We start from the raw sequence: 17,732 nt of genomic DNA, 5'->3' as shown, positions 1-17,732 counted from the left end.
TTCATGTGTCTCTCCTCAGGCCGGTGGTAGCTGGTCCATTACAGGACGTTGAGGTGCGGGAGGTCCCTCCGCCCCCCCTGGATATCGAGGGGGGTCCGGCGTACACTGTACGGTCCATCCTGGACTCTAGACGTCGGGTGGAGGGCCTGCAGTACCTCGTAGATTGGGAGGGGTACGGTCCGGAGGAGAGGTGCTGGGTGCCGGTGGGGGATATCTTGGACCCATCTCTGCTGGGTGAGTTCCACCGCCTCCATCCTGATCGCCCTGCGCCTCGCCCTTCGGGTCATCCTCGAGGCCGGCATCGGCGCGCCGTGGGAGCCGCGCATCAGGGGGGGGGGGGTACTGTCACGACTTCCACCGAAGGTGGCTCCTCTCCTTGTTCGGGCGGCGCTCGGTGGTCGTCGGCGCCGGTCTACCAGCTGCCACCGATCCTTTTTCCTTTTCTTTTGGTTATGTCTGTTTTGTGTTTCACCTGGTTTCATTTTGGTTAATTAGGGGGGGTATTTAATTCGACATTTCCTTTGAGGTTTTGTGCGAGATTGTTTTCGTTTGAACTGACAGTGAGTTTGGGTTTCGTTTTCATTAGCTCATGTTTTACAGGTGTTTTTTCCCATAGACTGTGTCTGAGTGGGGTTTTCGTGGATATTGCTGTAGTCCGGTGTTCCTGTTGTTTTTTGAGCTAGTTAAAATAAACACCCTTTTCTTTGGAACTTGTTTCTCCTGCGCCTGACTCCACACCCACATCTCCTTGGGGAGATCTGACAGGTCTGAACACTTTCCGAATGCACTGTAAATGACGGAATGCAAATGTAATCATATTCACGCAGAAACATGCACACGCTTTTAGAAATATCAATATTTATTTTCAATATTCATTTCAATGAAATAACAACAAGCAAAAATAATCACAGGATAGGGTGAGTGAATATTGCAAAATCCTTTGGAATCAAACTAATTGGGACTTATTATTTCATAATTGTATGCTATCTAGATCTCCACAGGGATTCAAACCAGTATCGACTTTTCACAGAAACATTCTCATGATTTTTCCTGAAAACCACAACAACATTATTCAGATAAAAAAATTATAATAATCTTACATCAGAATAATGTGAATAAATGTAAAACCCTGTGAACAACTCCCTCACAGAAATGTACGCACACAGAAAAACTAGACGTGATACCATGTTCATGCCGTAAATCTTGTACACATCTCTCCTCCAACGCTTATCCTCGTGGTTGTTGGTAGCACAGCTGCAAATGCACAGACAGCAGGATAATTTTGTCCATGTCCTGAACAATGTAGTCAAGAAAGCAATTGTTTATGTCCACAGGAGTGCCCATGCATATTCATTGCGTTCCTATAGAACCACTTTGTTCATAATAAAGGTTTCCTTTCCAAGCATTATATGCTGAATTTGTCACCTGTCCAATAAGTTAGCGGCCTGCTATGTATTCCCTAGTGATGGAGTATCATGTATGGTGACTACTGTCGAATCGCTGATTCTGCTTTGTTGCTCCAAGTTGTTTTGGTCCAGGCTGTTTAGTTCCACTCGGGGCAGCCGGAATCCATTTTCGGACATACTACTTGACAGCGCAAAGCTCCCAGACACAGAGTTCCCCAAGGGCATGCTGGTCTGCACTGTGGAAGAGGACATCTTCTGTCGAGGTGGCCCTTTGGAGCCTGTACCCAGCACTCTGGACGCATGTGTCCGCCTGGTGAAGGGTAAAATACATATAAAGATCCATCTCAGGGCCCTGAGTTTTTCCTGATAATGTAACCTGTCAAAGCCCTCACTATAGCGAAATAGATAATACATTGCATTTTAAAATTCTAGTTAATTTCTAATGACTAATCACAAAAAGTCAATACCATCTGGATTAGCAGAACATATACACTCAATAATACATTTGCTAAAACATAATTGAGTTGTTATAGCACAGTTATTCTATGAGATCCATAATATTTTCTGAAGCATCAGGATCACCAGTGTGCAGGAGTTTTGCTTTATATCCAGTTTTTTCAGTTTTTCTCCATGCACCTTGTAACACTATAGGTGTGTGAGTTGACTTTTCAATTGTACAGCCCTCGAAGAACCAATCACACACATCTGTCGGAGATACTTGCCCGCTGGTCATTTTCGAGCATGTCAAACTTCCTCACACTCTTGTGAGTAGGGGAATGTGGTGAGATATCGCACTGATAATATCAGAGATATCTTGTTTTGATATCTCACAGTGGAATATGGCCAACTCCCGTATCGCACATGCTCTCAGAAGAATGGGCAGCATGCACCAAGGAATGCGCAGTCAAGTCTAGCCTGTAGAACCTCATAAAAGTTTGAGGGGTTGCCAAACAAGCCGCATCGTAAATCTCCTGCAAGGAGATTCCTGTTAAACAGCGCCCAAGAAGTAGCCATACTTCTAATGGAGTGAGCCCTCAGGCCTTTTGGAGGCTGTAACCCCCTTCCAATATAATAGCTTCCACGATCCAATGTGATAACCATTGATGAGAGAAGGGCCTTCCCTTGCAGGGAGGCACCAAGGACACAAAGAGTTGGTTGCTCTTGCGTAAAGCTCTTGTTCTATGTGCAACGCGCATACTGGACACGAACGGTGGAACCGCTCTTCTTTGGTCGAAGTGAAAGGCGGTGGGTGGAAAACCACAAGCTCCAAGGCAAGAAAATTGTTATTGCCCTGACCTTAGGCATCAAGGCAGGGTTGGGCAACAAGGAAACCTTGGAAAAGCCCCGGGCAAACTGTAGACACTCACTCTCTTTGCAAATGTAAAAACAGTGTTAAAGGACATATATCTCCACACTTTCCAGCAGCTAAAACGTCTGTGCCCCCTTCATGAAACAACATAACAGGGGGTGTTTTCCCACCATGTTATTGTTGAAGCCTATATGACAGGCCGAGATAGCGGCTAGATAGACCTTAACAGTGGATAAAGCCTTTCCCCTGTCCATAAGGTACTGCAAAAAGCATAACACCTCGGATACAGAACATTGGTAAGGAATGATCTGTTTTTGGTCACACCACTTCTAAAAAATGCACCACTTGTTTTCATGCAGCGAGCGTGTAGAAGGGGCCCTGGCACTCTACATAGTCAATGACTCAAAGAGGCAGGCCTGTCACATCCAGATTGAACCTCATGGGCCAGGCCCAGAGGGCCATGGTGTTGCAGGTGAGGGTGGACAATGTCTCAGTTCACTTGGGTCAGAATATCCCTGTATAACGGGAGTTGCCAGGGCTCGTCGTACAGCAGGATAATGATCTCTGCTAACCAGAGCTTGCCTGGCCATCGAGGGGCTGCCAAGATGAGAAACGAGCGTTCTTCCCTCACTCTGAGTGGGGAGTATGAGGCTTTATAGGAGAAGACGTGTTTCACCACTTGGGGATGGTTTCCATTCCCTGTGATGATGATTCGCTCTGGACAATAAGTCCGCTCCTACATTTAGCACGCCCGGGACATGAGTCGTACAAAGTGAAAGTAATTGACCTAACCTCGTTTTGGATGAAGTTTTCTACTTCAACGAGTCAGCAGCTCTGGATGTTCTACTTACCACGTACCAGGCCCTGATCCCTGTGACTCGAAAGAGGAAGCGGCGGCAAAAGAGAGGCAGGCGAGGCGGCGAGATTACGTCGTGAGCATGTAGACCACCAATGCCCTCTGTTTTGTTGGCAAACGTGCAGTCACTGGAGAGAAACTGGGTCATCTCTGTTCGAGACTATACTATCAACGGGTCCTGAAAAACTGTAGTATCCTATGTTTCTCGGAGTCGTGGCTGAACGAGGACATGGATATACAACTCGCTGGTTTTTATATGCATTGTCAAGACCGGACGGCAGACTTGGGTAAGGCGAGAGGGGGAGAGGTGTGTCTGTTTGTTAACAACAGCTGGTGTGCGATCTCTAATGTTACGGAAGTCTCACGTTTTTGATTCCCTGAGTTAGAATACCGCATGATAAGCTGCAGACCATATTATTTACCAAGAGAGTTTATGTATATTTTTCGTAGCTGTCTATTTATCACAACGAACCGATGCTGACACTCCGTTTTAACTCATTTTTACCAGCATGTCACCTGTGCAACTAGAGGCAACAAAACTCTAGATCAACTTTACTCCACATACAGAAACACATAAAAGGCCCTCTCTTTGGCAAATCAGACCATAACTCTATCCTTCTGATTCCTGCTTACAAGCAAAAACTCAAACAGGAAGTACCAGTGACGCAGAAGACAAGAGCTGAAAAACCTGCGCTTGGCGGCGTAACCTTGCAGCACACCTGTGAACAGTTGAACCTGAAAACAGATCAAGTCGTGCTGAGCAGCCTAGAGTAGTACTCTTCGTGATGAGGAAGAGAGATGAGAATGACCAGAGGTCAGGCGAGTGGCTCTTCAGTATGAGGGGAGGGGCTCATCTTTTTTACCACTAGACCTGTCTGTCTCTGTGATTGGTTCTTCGAGCTTCTAGAGATTCTGGTGAATCCCACTGTGAGATTTCGAAACAAATAATTGAAAGGGAACCTACAATGGCTGACTGTGTCACTGAGAATATAATTGAGGCCTATTTATATGAAATGCAGCCTGACCTGTTGTATGTCCTCAGGATGACAAGCAGTATGGTTAGAAGGATAATGATCCCAATGACAATGACAGCAATCATAGCCCCTGAACCTGGGGAAATGAGCAAAGAGGTAACAATGTTATTTATTTGTGAGAGTGAATGGTCATTTAGTATACTGTCATCAACATTCATTCGTCAGCCATCTAGCATGCTGCCTCTCATTGTTTATGGCATTGTTGATAGCATTGTGGAGGGATTGTAGATGTATCCTTTAGTGAACGGGTCGAGTTTCAGTTGTTACCACTCCCATACAGTATATCTTGATTAGATTGTGTGACGCACTGGGATGTTATTTATAAGCACATGCTTATCTTAACTAGGGCTATAATTTCCTATTGATTTCAAATTTCATTTGGGGAGGCGTGTTAAATGATTACTACTACTTGGTGTCATTGTGAAACTATTACGAATAGTTTATTAACTTCTGAAATGTAACAAAAACTGCTAATAAAATTGTGTTAACAAACAGTTCTCACACACACCAGCCAGGTCACATACAGTACACATGCATGTACGCACACAACACACACATGTACACACACGCCCACTTACTCTGAGTGAGTATTTGTTCATTGGATTTGGTGGTGATCGTGGCATTGGAGAATACTGTAGTGAAGTTGGTCACAGGTGAGACAGTTGAAGTCATCTTCAACAATATCCTGTGCAGACAGAGAAAACATGCAGCGTGACATCTGATGATTCCCGGGACCTGCAGTCAACCTTCACATTGATGATTAGGATTCCCTCTAACTACAGTTGGGTGCATTAAAAAGGTACAAACGTGTCATGCAAAGAGGATACTGTATATCTGCAATAAAATTCCACATTTCATATAAAAACGTCTTTTTTTTATTACATAGGTAATTGTCAGATGATTGCTAATGAACTTGGCGTCACCCTGCGAGAGAGTGGTTTTTGTTAGACGATGGTTATTGTTAGATGATTGTTAATGAACTTAGCGTTTGGTGTCACCCTGCAGAGAGTCTGTCACATTAACGATGTGCCTGCAGCATAGGCATTTTGAAATCTAAGCATGGAGATTGACATGAGTCAGAGTCATTAACGTACTACATTTTATGAGTTCAAGAGCCACCTTAGTAACGCCTGCCATATCCTCGCCAACAAAAGGGGTGAGGAAAATAGAGAAAGGAAGAGAAAGAGTGGAAGGAGAAAGACAGAATACAAGTGGGTGGAATGAATTAATGAACACATGGCAAAAGCCATTGGARTGAAGTTGCCCTACCTTGGGCACCCATTTAGGCTATACCTGAGCATGAACCATATTGTATAATGGAGTGGTGATACAGTACCATAGAAATATCATCAATTATATTTATATCGGTGATACTATGTGTTTCTCCTCGTTCCCGTGTCTGTATCGTTCATTTCCCAGAAAACATGTTTCCAGTCGCATGTTTGACTGACGGTGTCACGCCCTGACCTTAGAGATCCTTTTATTTCTCTATTTGGTTAGGTCAGGGTGTGATTAGGGTGGGCATTCTAGTTTTCCGTTTCTATGTTGGCCTGGTATGGTTCCCAATCAGAGGCAGCTGTCTATCATTGTCTCTGATTGGGGATCATATTTAGGCAGCCTTTTTCCACCTGTTGTGTGTGGGATCTTGTTTTTTTTTTGTAGCCTTTTTGCACTACAAAGCTGCACGTTCCTTTTGTTACTCTTTATTGTTTTGTTGCTGGTTCACATTAATAAAAATGATGAACGCCTTCCACGCTGCACCTTGGTCCAATCCTTCCAACAACGATCGTTACAGACCGGCCCTGATCAAAATAAAATAACCTTGTTTACGTCATATCCTCTGTCTGTTACCTTGGTGCATATTGTACAACATATTTTACAACATATTGTGCATCACTCTAAATGTTWAAAAAAWWTTTTTTTCCAAGAATGCCTATCTGAAATGCAGACAATATGATGACATTGTGAAGATGATGACATTGTGAACATCTAAACTGTGAATGAAACAAAATGTGCAGACGTTAAAGGTCTGTGATGTCATAGTAAATAYGGATGAAATATTTCCGTGGCCTTCCACATGACAAGACAAAAGCTGCAATTAGTCACCATATTTAAATGAATTTACTTGGTTACAATTATCTTATGGACGTATCATGTTGGTGAAGTGATCATCAATCATCAATTGAATATGGTTACATAGATATACAGAACAATACAGATGCTACAGCCAGTGCTATCTCTTTTGGCACGTAACCTTCCCATTATTTCCTTTTGGAATTCCCTTTCTAAATGCTGATTTAAAAACTGTTGTTGATTGAGGTGCTCGCTACAAACGTTAATAAATGTTGAACAGATTACTTATTTTCTGTGAGGAAAGCGAGCACGTTTTAATTTCATTTCGAGGGGCATCCGTTAAACATAGAATTGAGTTTGTATGGCCTTAGMTATATACAGTGTTTCACTGAGTAGAAACAGGACATGGATGTCTCCCTTTTCCTCTAGAGATTGAGTGTTTTGTAGTTTATCTTGTCTCGCTTTCACTTTGCCTCATTCATGATTTGACCTTTGACCAGATCTTTGTAGTAGAAAATAAGTATCAGATATATTTATACGAAGGAAGGAGATGGTAAACAGTGGGGAAAATGAATGGAGAAATGCAGAATGCTCGAAGCGTGGGTATTCTTGGCCAATCAAATTCACGTTGTCGTGCTGTGTCATGCGGTTGCATAGCCATTCGCCGCGCACTCCCTTCTAGAAAGTCYGTTTATGAGTCGAGAAACTGCTTATTTTCTTATTGTAACATTTTCATAATGTCATGATTTCAAAGCTATTAGGAAAGTATTCAGACCCCTTGACCTTTTCCACATTTTGTTACAGCCTTATTCTAAAATGGATTAAATCGTTTTTTCCCCCTCATCAATCTAGACATAATACCGCATAATGACAAAGCGAAAGCAGGTTTTTAGAAATTTTTGCAAATGTATAGTTAAAAAAAAACAGAAATGCCTTATTTAGATAAGTATTCAGACCCTTTGCTATGAGACTCGAAATTGAGCTCAGGTGAATCCTGTTTCCATTTGTCATCCTTGAGMTGTTTCTAAAACTTGATTGKAGTTGTAAATTCAATTGATTGGCCATGATTTGGAAAGGCACACACCTGTCTATATAAGGTCCCACAGTTGACAGTGCATGACAGAGCAGAAACCAAGGTCGAAGGAATTGTCCGTAGAGCTCAGAGTGTCACACCCTGATCTGTTTCACCTGTCTTTGTGATTGTCTCCACCCCCCTCCAGGTGTCGCCCATCTTCCGCTTTATCCCCTGTGAATTTATACCTGTGTTCTCTGTCTGACCCTGAGCCTGCCTGCCGTTCTGTACCTTTGCCCCACCTCTGGATTACCGACCTCTGCTTGACCTGACCCTGAGCCTGCCCGCCGTCCTGTACCTTTGCCCCTGTTGCTGTAATAAACATTATTACTTTGACACGGTCTGCATCTGGGTCTTACCTTGATACCTGATGCCGAGACATGRTTGTGTCGAGGCACAGATCTGGGGAAGGGTACCAAAAAATATCTGCAGCATTGAAGGTCCCCAAGAACACAGTGGCCTCCATCATTCTTAAATGGAAGAACCACCAAGACTCTTCCTAGAGCTGGCCAATCGGGGGAGAAGGGCTTTGGTCAGGGAGATGTCCAAGAACCCGATGATTACTCTGACAAAGCTCCAGAGTTCCTCTTTGGAGATGGGAGAACCTTCCAGAAGGACAACCATCTCTACAGCACTCCACCAATCAGGCCTTTATGGTAGAGTGGTCAGATGGAAGTAAAAGGCACATGACAGCCCGCTTGGAGTTTGCCAAAAGACACCTAATGGACTCGCAGACCATGAGAAACAAGATGATCTGGTCTGATGAAACCAAGATTGAACTCTTTGGCCTGAATGCCAAGCCTACCGTGAAGCATCATGCTGTGGGGATGTTTTTCAGCTGCAGGGACTGGGAGACTAGTTAGGATTGAGGAAAAGATGAACGAAGCAAAAAGTACAGAAAGGTCCTTGGTGAAAACCTGCTCCAGAGCACTCAGTAGCTCAGACTGGGGCGAATGTTCACCTTCCAACAGGACAACGATCCTAAACACACAGCCAAGACAACGCAGGAGTGACTTCGGCACAAGTCTCTGAATGTYCTTAAGTGGCCCAGCCAGAGCCCAGACTTGTACCCGATCGAACATCTCTGGAGAGACCGGAAAATAGCTGTGCAGAGATGCTCCCCATCCAACCTGACAGAGCTTAAGAGGATCTGCAGAGAAGAATAGGAGCAACTCCCAAAATACAGGTGTAAGACTTGAGGCTGTAATCACAGCCAAAGTACTGAGTAAAGGGTCTGACTACTTAAGTAAATATGATATTTCAGTTTTTTATTTGTAATAATTTTGCTACATTTTCTAAAAACATGTTTTTGCTCATCATTATTGTAACGGTTTTCTTCCAGGGGTGAAGGAGAGGACCAAAGTGCAGCGCGGCTAGTGTTAAACATGTTTAATAAAGAACAAGTGAAACACTACAAACAACAATACAAAATAACAAATGTGCAAAAACCGAGACAGACCTATCTGGTGCAGACAATCACAGAGACAGGAAACAAACACCCACAAAATCCCAACACAAAACAAGCCTCCTATATATGATTCTCAATCAGGGACAACGATTACCATCTGCCTCTGATTGAGAACCATATTAGGCTGGACATAGAAACAGACAAACTAGACACACAACATAGAATTCCCACCCAGCTCACGTCCTGACCAACACTAAACAAGCAAAACACATAATAACTCTGGTCAGGACGTTACAATTATGGGGTATTGTGTGCAGATTGATGTGGGGAAACAACAATTTAATCAATTTTAGAATAAGGCTGTAATGTAACAAAATGTGGAAAAAGTCAAAGGGGTCTGAATACTTTCCGATTGCACTGTATATGATATTATGGAGAACAAATTAATAGTCTCACATCTCATGCTGGGTGGTTAAGCTAGCGCCCTATTGACCCCCATTTATCTGAACAGGTGCTTCAAAAGAGAACAACATTTGCATTGGCTATAAAAAGCTCAAAACCCTGGAACACGGAAGATCAGACTCTGTTCCACTAGTACTGCTCCCGCGCACATTCTCGCGCACACACACGTGCATGCTCATACGCACGGATGCTTGCTTGCACACACGCGCACACACACACACTCACACACTCAGAGAAACAAAAAGCCAGCACTATTCCTAGCTGATTACATTCAAATGGATTCACCACCACAATTTCACAACAGCAATTATATTTTCCACGCTGGGAGCGTAGYTGCCTCCTCTACTGATAAAAAGCCTAGTAGAACTGTTCAGGGGCAGGACCAGGGAGGCCCCACGTCTGTTTTCCATAAATCCAAACTACTGTCCAGAGTGATGAACATGTTGGCAGTGAAGTGTCTAGTCTCTGCTTCACCGCTATCAGCATAACAGCCTCATAGCAACTTCCCCCCGAAATAGTAACAGCCAATCAAGTTGATCAATTCATCAACCAATCAATTGGCCACTTATAATAAGCCATCCATTGGCTGGAAAAGTCAACTTCTACATAAACAGTATTTCTGATAGATAGACACTAACCCTGAGGGAAAACTATGTAGCACATTGTTTAAAACACAAGCCAGTAGAGTATTGTCTCCATTGATCAGACCAGGGTCCGTATCCACAAAGTGCCTCGGAGTAGGAGTACTGATCTGTCCATACAATGAATAACATTGTATGGACAGATCCTAGATCAGCACTGAGTCTCCATACAGCATGGTCTCTAGCGAGTGAGATCATGTTGGATTTAACACACAGATCGGAAGTGTTTAAAAGTCTCCGTAGTGACTGACTTTATATTGTAAAAGAATCACAATTTAAGTGGGATATTATTTGCTTTCAATCCAACCCTTATGAATCAACAACCATTCATGTCATCATGCTAGCCCTCATTTCATATATCTTTACAGTAGGTTATAAGTGCAAAGAATAACAATTATCCTATAATGCCAGATCCTATTCCTTCTCAAGATCTTTTGTTGACGTTCCCAATGCTTGGTAAGACACCCTTGCTCTAACAAAACCTCAATAACGTAATAGAAAAGTGAGTCGAAGGATCAGTGGTACACCTCCTTGGTGAACCATTCTCTGTGTTGCCCATGGGTAAGACTGAATCCAATAATGTTGTTGTTATCCCATGCTAACTTAGGGTATATTAACGTGACTTAAGTTAGCATTTGTTGACAGCAGCCAAGTAAACAAATGGATTGCATGTCTCTTGTCCAAAGACTCCTTACAGGGTAAGGAAGCAGATGCGTAATTTTGTAATTTGGGTGAACTGTCCCTTTATCAACCATTTTTGGTGTTACCCACGGTTATGATGGAACCAAGACAGTATTGCCGTCTCAGCCAGTATCTGAGATTTATTTAAAACCCCTCAGGTTAACAGAGTCCAATGCCCAACACTATCCTAACTACCTCTGTGACAGCCTGTGCCATATCCTACTAAGCAAGGTATAACTATAGGCTACTGATCTGATTCTGGACCTGCCTTAACAACTACAAAACTAACTAAAACCATCACAACAATATTTAAAAGCTGGCTCCAGAACAGTGCTTCCGGGTACTCTCTGCCTGGTGACAAAACCCACTGCCAGGTTCACTCAGAGGTCAGCAGTCAGAATTTCACTTCCAGGGCCACTCTAGGATGACATCCCTTTTTGAGCTGGACAATCAGGAAGATAGGTGAAATGTAGTTTATGACCCCCCCCCCCCCCCCCCCCCCCCCCCCCCCCCGCCCCCCACGCATGGCTTTCCCATTAAACTCAACTGATGCCAGACAGGGAGATGTGGTCTGTACAGCTGGAATTAGATTGGGCCATAGGTGCAAATAAATACATTTTGACTCTCAACTTTTTGAAACGATATCTCAGCCAACTGACAAATAGTCTTATTTTCAGAAACAGAAAAAAATAGGGCAAGATTTACCTCAACTAATGTTTCCAATTCCAATTTTGCCACACTTCATCTGTCTCCTAACTCTGCAGCAAACATCACACAACTCTCTCATGTTGACTCAACATTAGGTCATGGGCGATTACTAATGACATTCTCTATTTATCAGCTTTGCTATTTACTGAGGTAACAGCCATTGATAACTAATGGATCACATGCTGTATAGGTGAGTCACGGACGTTCTAGGGATATTCTCTGGACGTTTGGAGATCAATAAGCAACCATATGCCATTGGTATTGAAACGTTGAGAAAATTTGCTCAACTATAGCACAGTAGGCCAGCAGTGACAAAACCTGGTTAAACTAGACTGAACACTGCATTGCATTAACCAGGCTAGCAATGACCTACCTTACACCTGAACTTATTCAACAACCAACCCACTGGGCAAAAACTAGTTGAATCAACGTTGTTTCCACGTATTTTTAACCAAAATCAATGTGATGACGTTGAATCAACTTGGAAAACTGATTGAATTTGCAAAAAGTCATCAACGTAAAGGGCATTTCGTCTTTTCTTCACCAAACTTTTAACCTACATTCAATGAGATGGTGAGGTTTGTTGTTGATTTCACATTGAATTCACGTTAGTTGACAAACTCAACCAAATGGAAATCAAAACTAGACATTGAACTGACGTCTGTGCCCAGTGGGAATAGTCCACAGAACATAAACCCGACTATAAACTCTGACTTCAACTGTACCTTTTGTTCTATTTGCTGTTCTTCCTCTTTTCCATCTATACTTCTCTCAAACCCCTCTCTGACCCTTTCAGCCGCATGTGTGTACTGTATGTTGTTCCACAAACCACAAATCCCCATTGTAAGCATAATATCCTCTCCATTTCCCTCTGCAAACAAATCATGTTTTATTGTTCTTTTCATACAATTGACTTCCAACAGACAAGCGCCGCAGTACAATTTAGTTTCCTCTATTTTTTTTTTAAATGCCCAGATTTAACCCACAGTACAGTGAGCAACCTTAATCAAATGAAGGTCTGAGTCAATATTGAACCAGTCAATATGGCACAGGTGCACCTAGTTGTTCCGCTCTTCATATTAGGGCACGAAGCAATAACGTCAGCAATGTTCGGGCCCCTCGTCACACGCTAAAACTACAGAAAACTTTCATTGGTTCCTAGTTTTCCACTGCAGGTTTGATTAATTGTCACCTACAGCCCACTTTTCAGGCCCCAGTGGCTTGATCCTTGAAGAGCACCATCTAGGCCCCAGGCACTCAACCATTTAAGCGTTGCCTTTACTGAGAGTCGCAAGATCACTGCTTCTAGAAGTGATGAGAATGTATTGTATCCAAATCCCAAATCAGGGTGATATTTAATCTTGCAATTAAGTTATGTAAAACATTAAGAACTTATCTGTAATGGCAAAATGTATTAAATGTATCAACATAGGGATTTCTGGCACTTCCTGTATATCCACTGAGTTTACAGAACATTAAGAACACCTGCTGTTTCCATGACCTGGTGAATCCAACTCAATATTAGGAAGGTGTTCTTAATGTTTTGTACACAAATATATATACACAAACGTATGTGGACACCCCTTCAAATTAGTGGATTGGGCAATTTCAGCCACATTGTTGCTGACAGGTGTATAAAATCTAGCATATATACAGCACCAGTCAAAAGTTTGGACAGACCTACTCATTCAAGGGTTTTTCTTCATATGTACTATTTTCTACATTGTAGAATAATAGTGAAGACATCAAAACTATGAAATAACACATATGGAATCATGTAGTAACCAAAAAAGTGTTAAACAAATCAAAATATATTTCAGATTCTTCAAAGTAGTCACCCTTTGCCTTGATGACAGCATTGCACAGTCTTGGCATTCTCTCAACCAGCTTCACCTGGAATGCTTTTCCAATAGTCTTGAAGGAGTTTCCACATATACTGAGCACTTGTTGGCTGCTTTTCCTTCAATCTGCGGTCCAACTCATCCCAAACTATCTCAAGTGGGTTGAGGTTGGGTGATTGTGGAGGCCAGGTCATCTGATGCAGCACTCCATCACTCTTCTTCTTGGTCAAATAGCCCTTACACAGCCTGGAGGTGTGTTGGGTCATTGTCCTGTTGAAAAACAAAGGATAGTCCCACTAAGCTCAAACCATACGGGATGGCGTATCACTGCAGAATGCTTTGGTAGCCATGCTGGTTAAGTGAGCCTTGAATTCTAAATAAATCACAAACAGTGTCACCAGCAAAGCACCATCACACCTCCTCCTCCATGCTTCACGGTGGGAACCACACATGCAGAGATCATCCGTTCACCTACTCTAAAAGACACAGCTGTGTCTCTAAAAGACACAGCGGTTGAAACCAAACAACTCAAATTTGGACTCATCAATTTCCACCGGTCTAATGTCCATTTCTCATGTTTCTTGGCCCATCCAAGTCTCTTCTTCTTATTGGTGTCCTTTAGTAGTGGTTTCTTTGAAGCAATGCGACCATGAAGGCCTGATTCACACAGTCTGAACATTTGATGTTGAGATGTGTCTATTACTTGAACTCTTAAGCATTTATTTGGGCTGCAATTTCTGAGGCTGGTAACTCTAATGAACTTATCCTCTGCAGCAGCAGAGGTAACTCTGGGTCTTCCTTTCCTGTGGCGGTCCTCATGAGAGCCAGTTTCATCATAGCGCTTGATGGTTTTTGCGACAGCACTTGAAGAAACTTTCAAAGTTCTTGACATTTTCCGGTTTGACTGACCTATGTGTTATTTCATAGTTTTAATATCTTCACTATTATTTTACAATGTCGAAAATAGTAAAAATAAAGAAAAACCCTTGAATGAGTAGGTGTGTCCAAACTTTTGACTGGTACTATGGTACTATATGGTACTATATATATACATATATATATATATATGGTACTATATATATGTATATATATAGTACCAGTCAAAGTTTGGACACACCTACTCATTCAAGGGTTTTTCTTTATTTTTACTATTTTCTACATATATATATATATACATTAATATAGAGTTGGTCCCTAGTTTGCTGCTATAACAGCCTCGACTCTTCCACACCGATCTCAGCAAACGATTTCTGTATGGACCTCGCTTTGTGCGCAGGGGTATTGTCATACCAAAACAGGAAAGGCCCTTCCCCAAACTGTTGCCACAAAGTTGGAAGCACAAAATCGTCTAGAATGTAATTGTAGGACGTAGCGTTAAGATTTCCCTTCACTGGAACTGGCGGCGAGCTTTACACCACTTCAGCCAACGCTTGGCATTGCGCATGGTGATCTTAGACAAACATTTATTGTGCTGATGTTGCTTCCAGAGGCAGTTTGGAACTCGGTAGTTAGTGTTGCAACCGAGGACAGACGATTGTTATGCGCTACGAACTTCAGCACTCTGCGATCCCATTCTGTGAGCTTGTGTGGCCTACCACTTTGCAGCTGAGCCGCTGTTGCTCCTAGATGTTTCCACTTCACAATAACAGCACTTACAGTTGACCGGGGCAGCTCTAGCAGGGCAGAAACTTTAAGAACTGACATGTTGGAAAGGTGGCATCCTATGACAGTGCCATGTTGAAAGTCACTGAGCTCTTCAGTAAGGCCATTCTACTGCCAATATTTGTCTATGGAGATTGCATGGCTGTGTGCTCAATGTGAGCTTGAGCACACAGCCATGCAATCTCCATAGACAAACATTGGCAATAGAATGGCTTTACTGAAGAGCTCAGTGACTTTCAACATGGCACCGTCATATATATATATATATATATATATGAAATTGACTACTGATGTACAGTATGTGACAAAAATATATTTATAGGATTCCACAAAACGAGACTTCCAATGATGAACTGTGCCACCAACAAGACGTTCATCTGGTACGATCGAACACTATTAATTTGATATTAGGCACATATTGAGTTTATAAAACCACTTAAATATAGTGGAACTGTGTGTAGAATAGCATCCTCAAAAAACTCAAGGACTCGATGACCTTTTCTGTAGCAACTGGAGAGAAGCCAAGGACAGCAGAATGGCAGGTCACTGATCTACTTTTAGAACAATACTGAGAGGAAGCAGTCTTCATATACAAGAAAATGTACACATTAAGCTATGCACTGTAATTACACGGCACATTTTGTCATTTCAATGTGAAACAAATATGCTATATGGGAATAATTGTTGATTGTAAAATGTTTTTACTGCTTTCATAAGAAAGATCGACCCCAAAAATTTGAATGAATACTGAAGGATTTCATCATTCATTCATCCCGTATGTTTTTGTTTTTGATGACATATGTCATGACATGTTTACACAATAACAACACAACATATTCCACCCTCTGTGAATGATATGACATGTCACGTCCAAGAAGTGAAAACTTATTTTCAGAAAAAGTCATCTCATAATGCTACCTTGTCAGCCTCTATCCCAAAGCATTGATCTTTCCCAGTCCCCTTCAACCATCAACGTGGTGATAAGCGCCTCAGTAACGTTACCTCAACGTTCCCATGAATCAGCTATCCGACCCAGAAAGGAAGAGTGAGAACGAGACATCAAACAATTTTTTTCAGCCGTAATAGCAGCGCAACTAGTATTCCAAATCCTTTACTACCCCTCTCTGGAATGTCAGCTATTCTGACTTCAGCGTTCCACCTGAGACTCACCTGCTGCATGTCGGTCGCCACGTCGTCTAGGACCTGTCTCTCCCCCCCCCCAACCCCCCCCCTTGCCCGGTTCTAGCCCACTCCCAGATTAGCTTGTCTGTGAGTCAGTATAGTAACCAACTCACATAAAGACACCACAGAAACCCAGCAGACTGGTAGAGATAGAGTATATGGGGAAGAAAATGAGAGACCGTTTGTCACTACTTTCCCCTCTTTCAGATTGCTCACCTAACTGTCTCGGATTTTCTGTCCCAGACGTTTCTTCCAGGAGCCTCAGGAGAAGCACCTGGCTCCCACTCCCTCAGCCACAGGGGACATAGTCCACTCWGAAACCGTCGAAGCCGGGGGAGGGGATTGGAGTAGAGAGGAGTGGGCTACTTTGCCAAACGAAGTAGAAGAAAAAAAAGCTACTTGAAAGTGAAAAGCGTTCARAAAGTCAGACGACCGGCAGAAACTACACACACTTCACGCACGGTGTTGGGAGAAGAAAAAACACAACAGAATGTTGGTTGGTTGGATGGTTTCTGTTGCTTCTCTGTGGAGTGTGGTGTGTAGAGGCTGGACGCCACGCTGCTTGGTAACTGTAATTCTGAGCAGCTGGTTTTTCAGGTCCGACTGCCTGGCCCTAGGCGTGCCTTGGCCACTGCTGCATGCATTGATTAAAACGACGCTCCTCCAGTCTCAGGGTGCCTGCCTAGCTATACCTCTGCTCCAGCCTGCCTGTCTCAAGTCCCTGGAGTTCTCAAATGCATCCAGAGGGTGCGGCTTTGTCTGTGTATCATTGTGTGTGTGTGTGTGTAGGTGCCCCAACCTCGAAAGACAAAAACCATTACAGTCCATGTAAGGATGGCAGCTATGCTGTAACTCTGTAAATGCAGTGTGTGTCTTGGTCTGTGTGTGTGTGTGTGTGTGTGTGTGTGTGTGTGGGTGTGTGTGTGTGTGTGTGTGTGTGTGTGTGGTGTGTGTGTGTGTGTGTGTGTGTGTGTGTGGTGTGTGTGTGTGTGTGTGTGTGTGTGTGTGTGTGTGTGTGTGTGTGTGTGTGTGACGTGTGTTTAACTATTCTTGTGGGGACCAGAAGCCCTACAAGAATAGTAAACACAGTAAAAATTGACCAACTGGGACATTTTGTTAGTCCCCACAAGGTCAAATGCTATTTTTGGGGGTTTAGGGTTAAGGTTAGAATTAGTGTTAGGGTTAGAATTAAGTTAAATATTAAGGTTAGGAGCTAGGGTTAGTTGTAGGGTTAGGGTTAGAGGCTAGGGTTAGGTTTAGGGTTAGGATAAAGTTTAGGTTTTTGGGTTTAGGGTTAGGGTTAGGGTTAGGGTTAAGTTTAGGGTTAGGGTTAGGTAAGAGTACGGGTTAGGATTAGGGTTAGGTTTAGGGTTAGGGTTAGGAAAATAGGATTTTGA

General features: G+C 42.9%; 1 protein-coding gene across 4 annotated transcripts; it reads right to left on the bottom strand.

Annotated features, from left to right (window-relative positions):
• Nucleotides 1–836: 836 nt before the first annotated feature.
• Nucleotides 837–17,017, bottom strand: ncmap (non-compact myelin associated protein). Of its 4 annotated transcripts, none has more exons than XM_024146228.2 (4): nt 16,552–17,017; nt 5,184–5,290; nt 4,597–4,681; nt 837–1,716 (listed from the first exon to the last, which is right to left on the bottom strand). In XM_024146228.2, the coding sequence occupies exons 2-4, from the start codon at nt 5,275–5,277 to the stop codon at nt 1,449–1,451; spliced, it is 447 nt and encodes a 148-aa protein (XP_024001996.1). In that variant the 5' UTR covers nt 5,278–5,290; nt 16,552–17,017; the 3' UTR covers nt 837–1,448. The 4 variants fall into 4 exon arrangements, with proteins under 4 accessions (XP_024001996.1, XP_024001997.1, XP_024001995.1 ...); XM_024146229.2 differs by lacking the exon at nt 16,552–17,017 and adding an exon at nt 16,324–16,356; XM_024146227.2 differs by lacking the exon at nt 16,552–17,017 and adding an exon at nt 16,156–16,311.
• Between the last annotated feature and the right edge of the window lie 715 nt (nt 17,018–17,732).

The sequence above is a fragment of the Salvelinus sp. IW2-2015 genome, unplaced genomic scaffold (genome assembly GCF_002910315.2).
Source record: "Salvelinus sp. IW2-2015 unplaced genomic scaffold, ASM291031v2 Un_scaffold16326, whole genome shotgun sequence".
Lineage (NCBI taxonomy): Eukaryota > Metazoa > Chordata > Actinopteri > Salmoniformes > Salmonidae > Salvelinus > Salvelinus sp. IW2-2015.
This window is presented reverse-complemented; position numbering and strand designations above follow the sequence as displayed.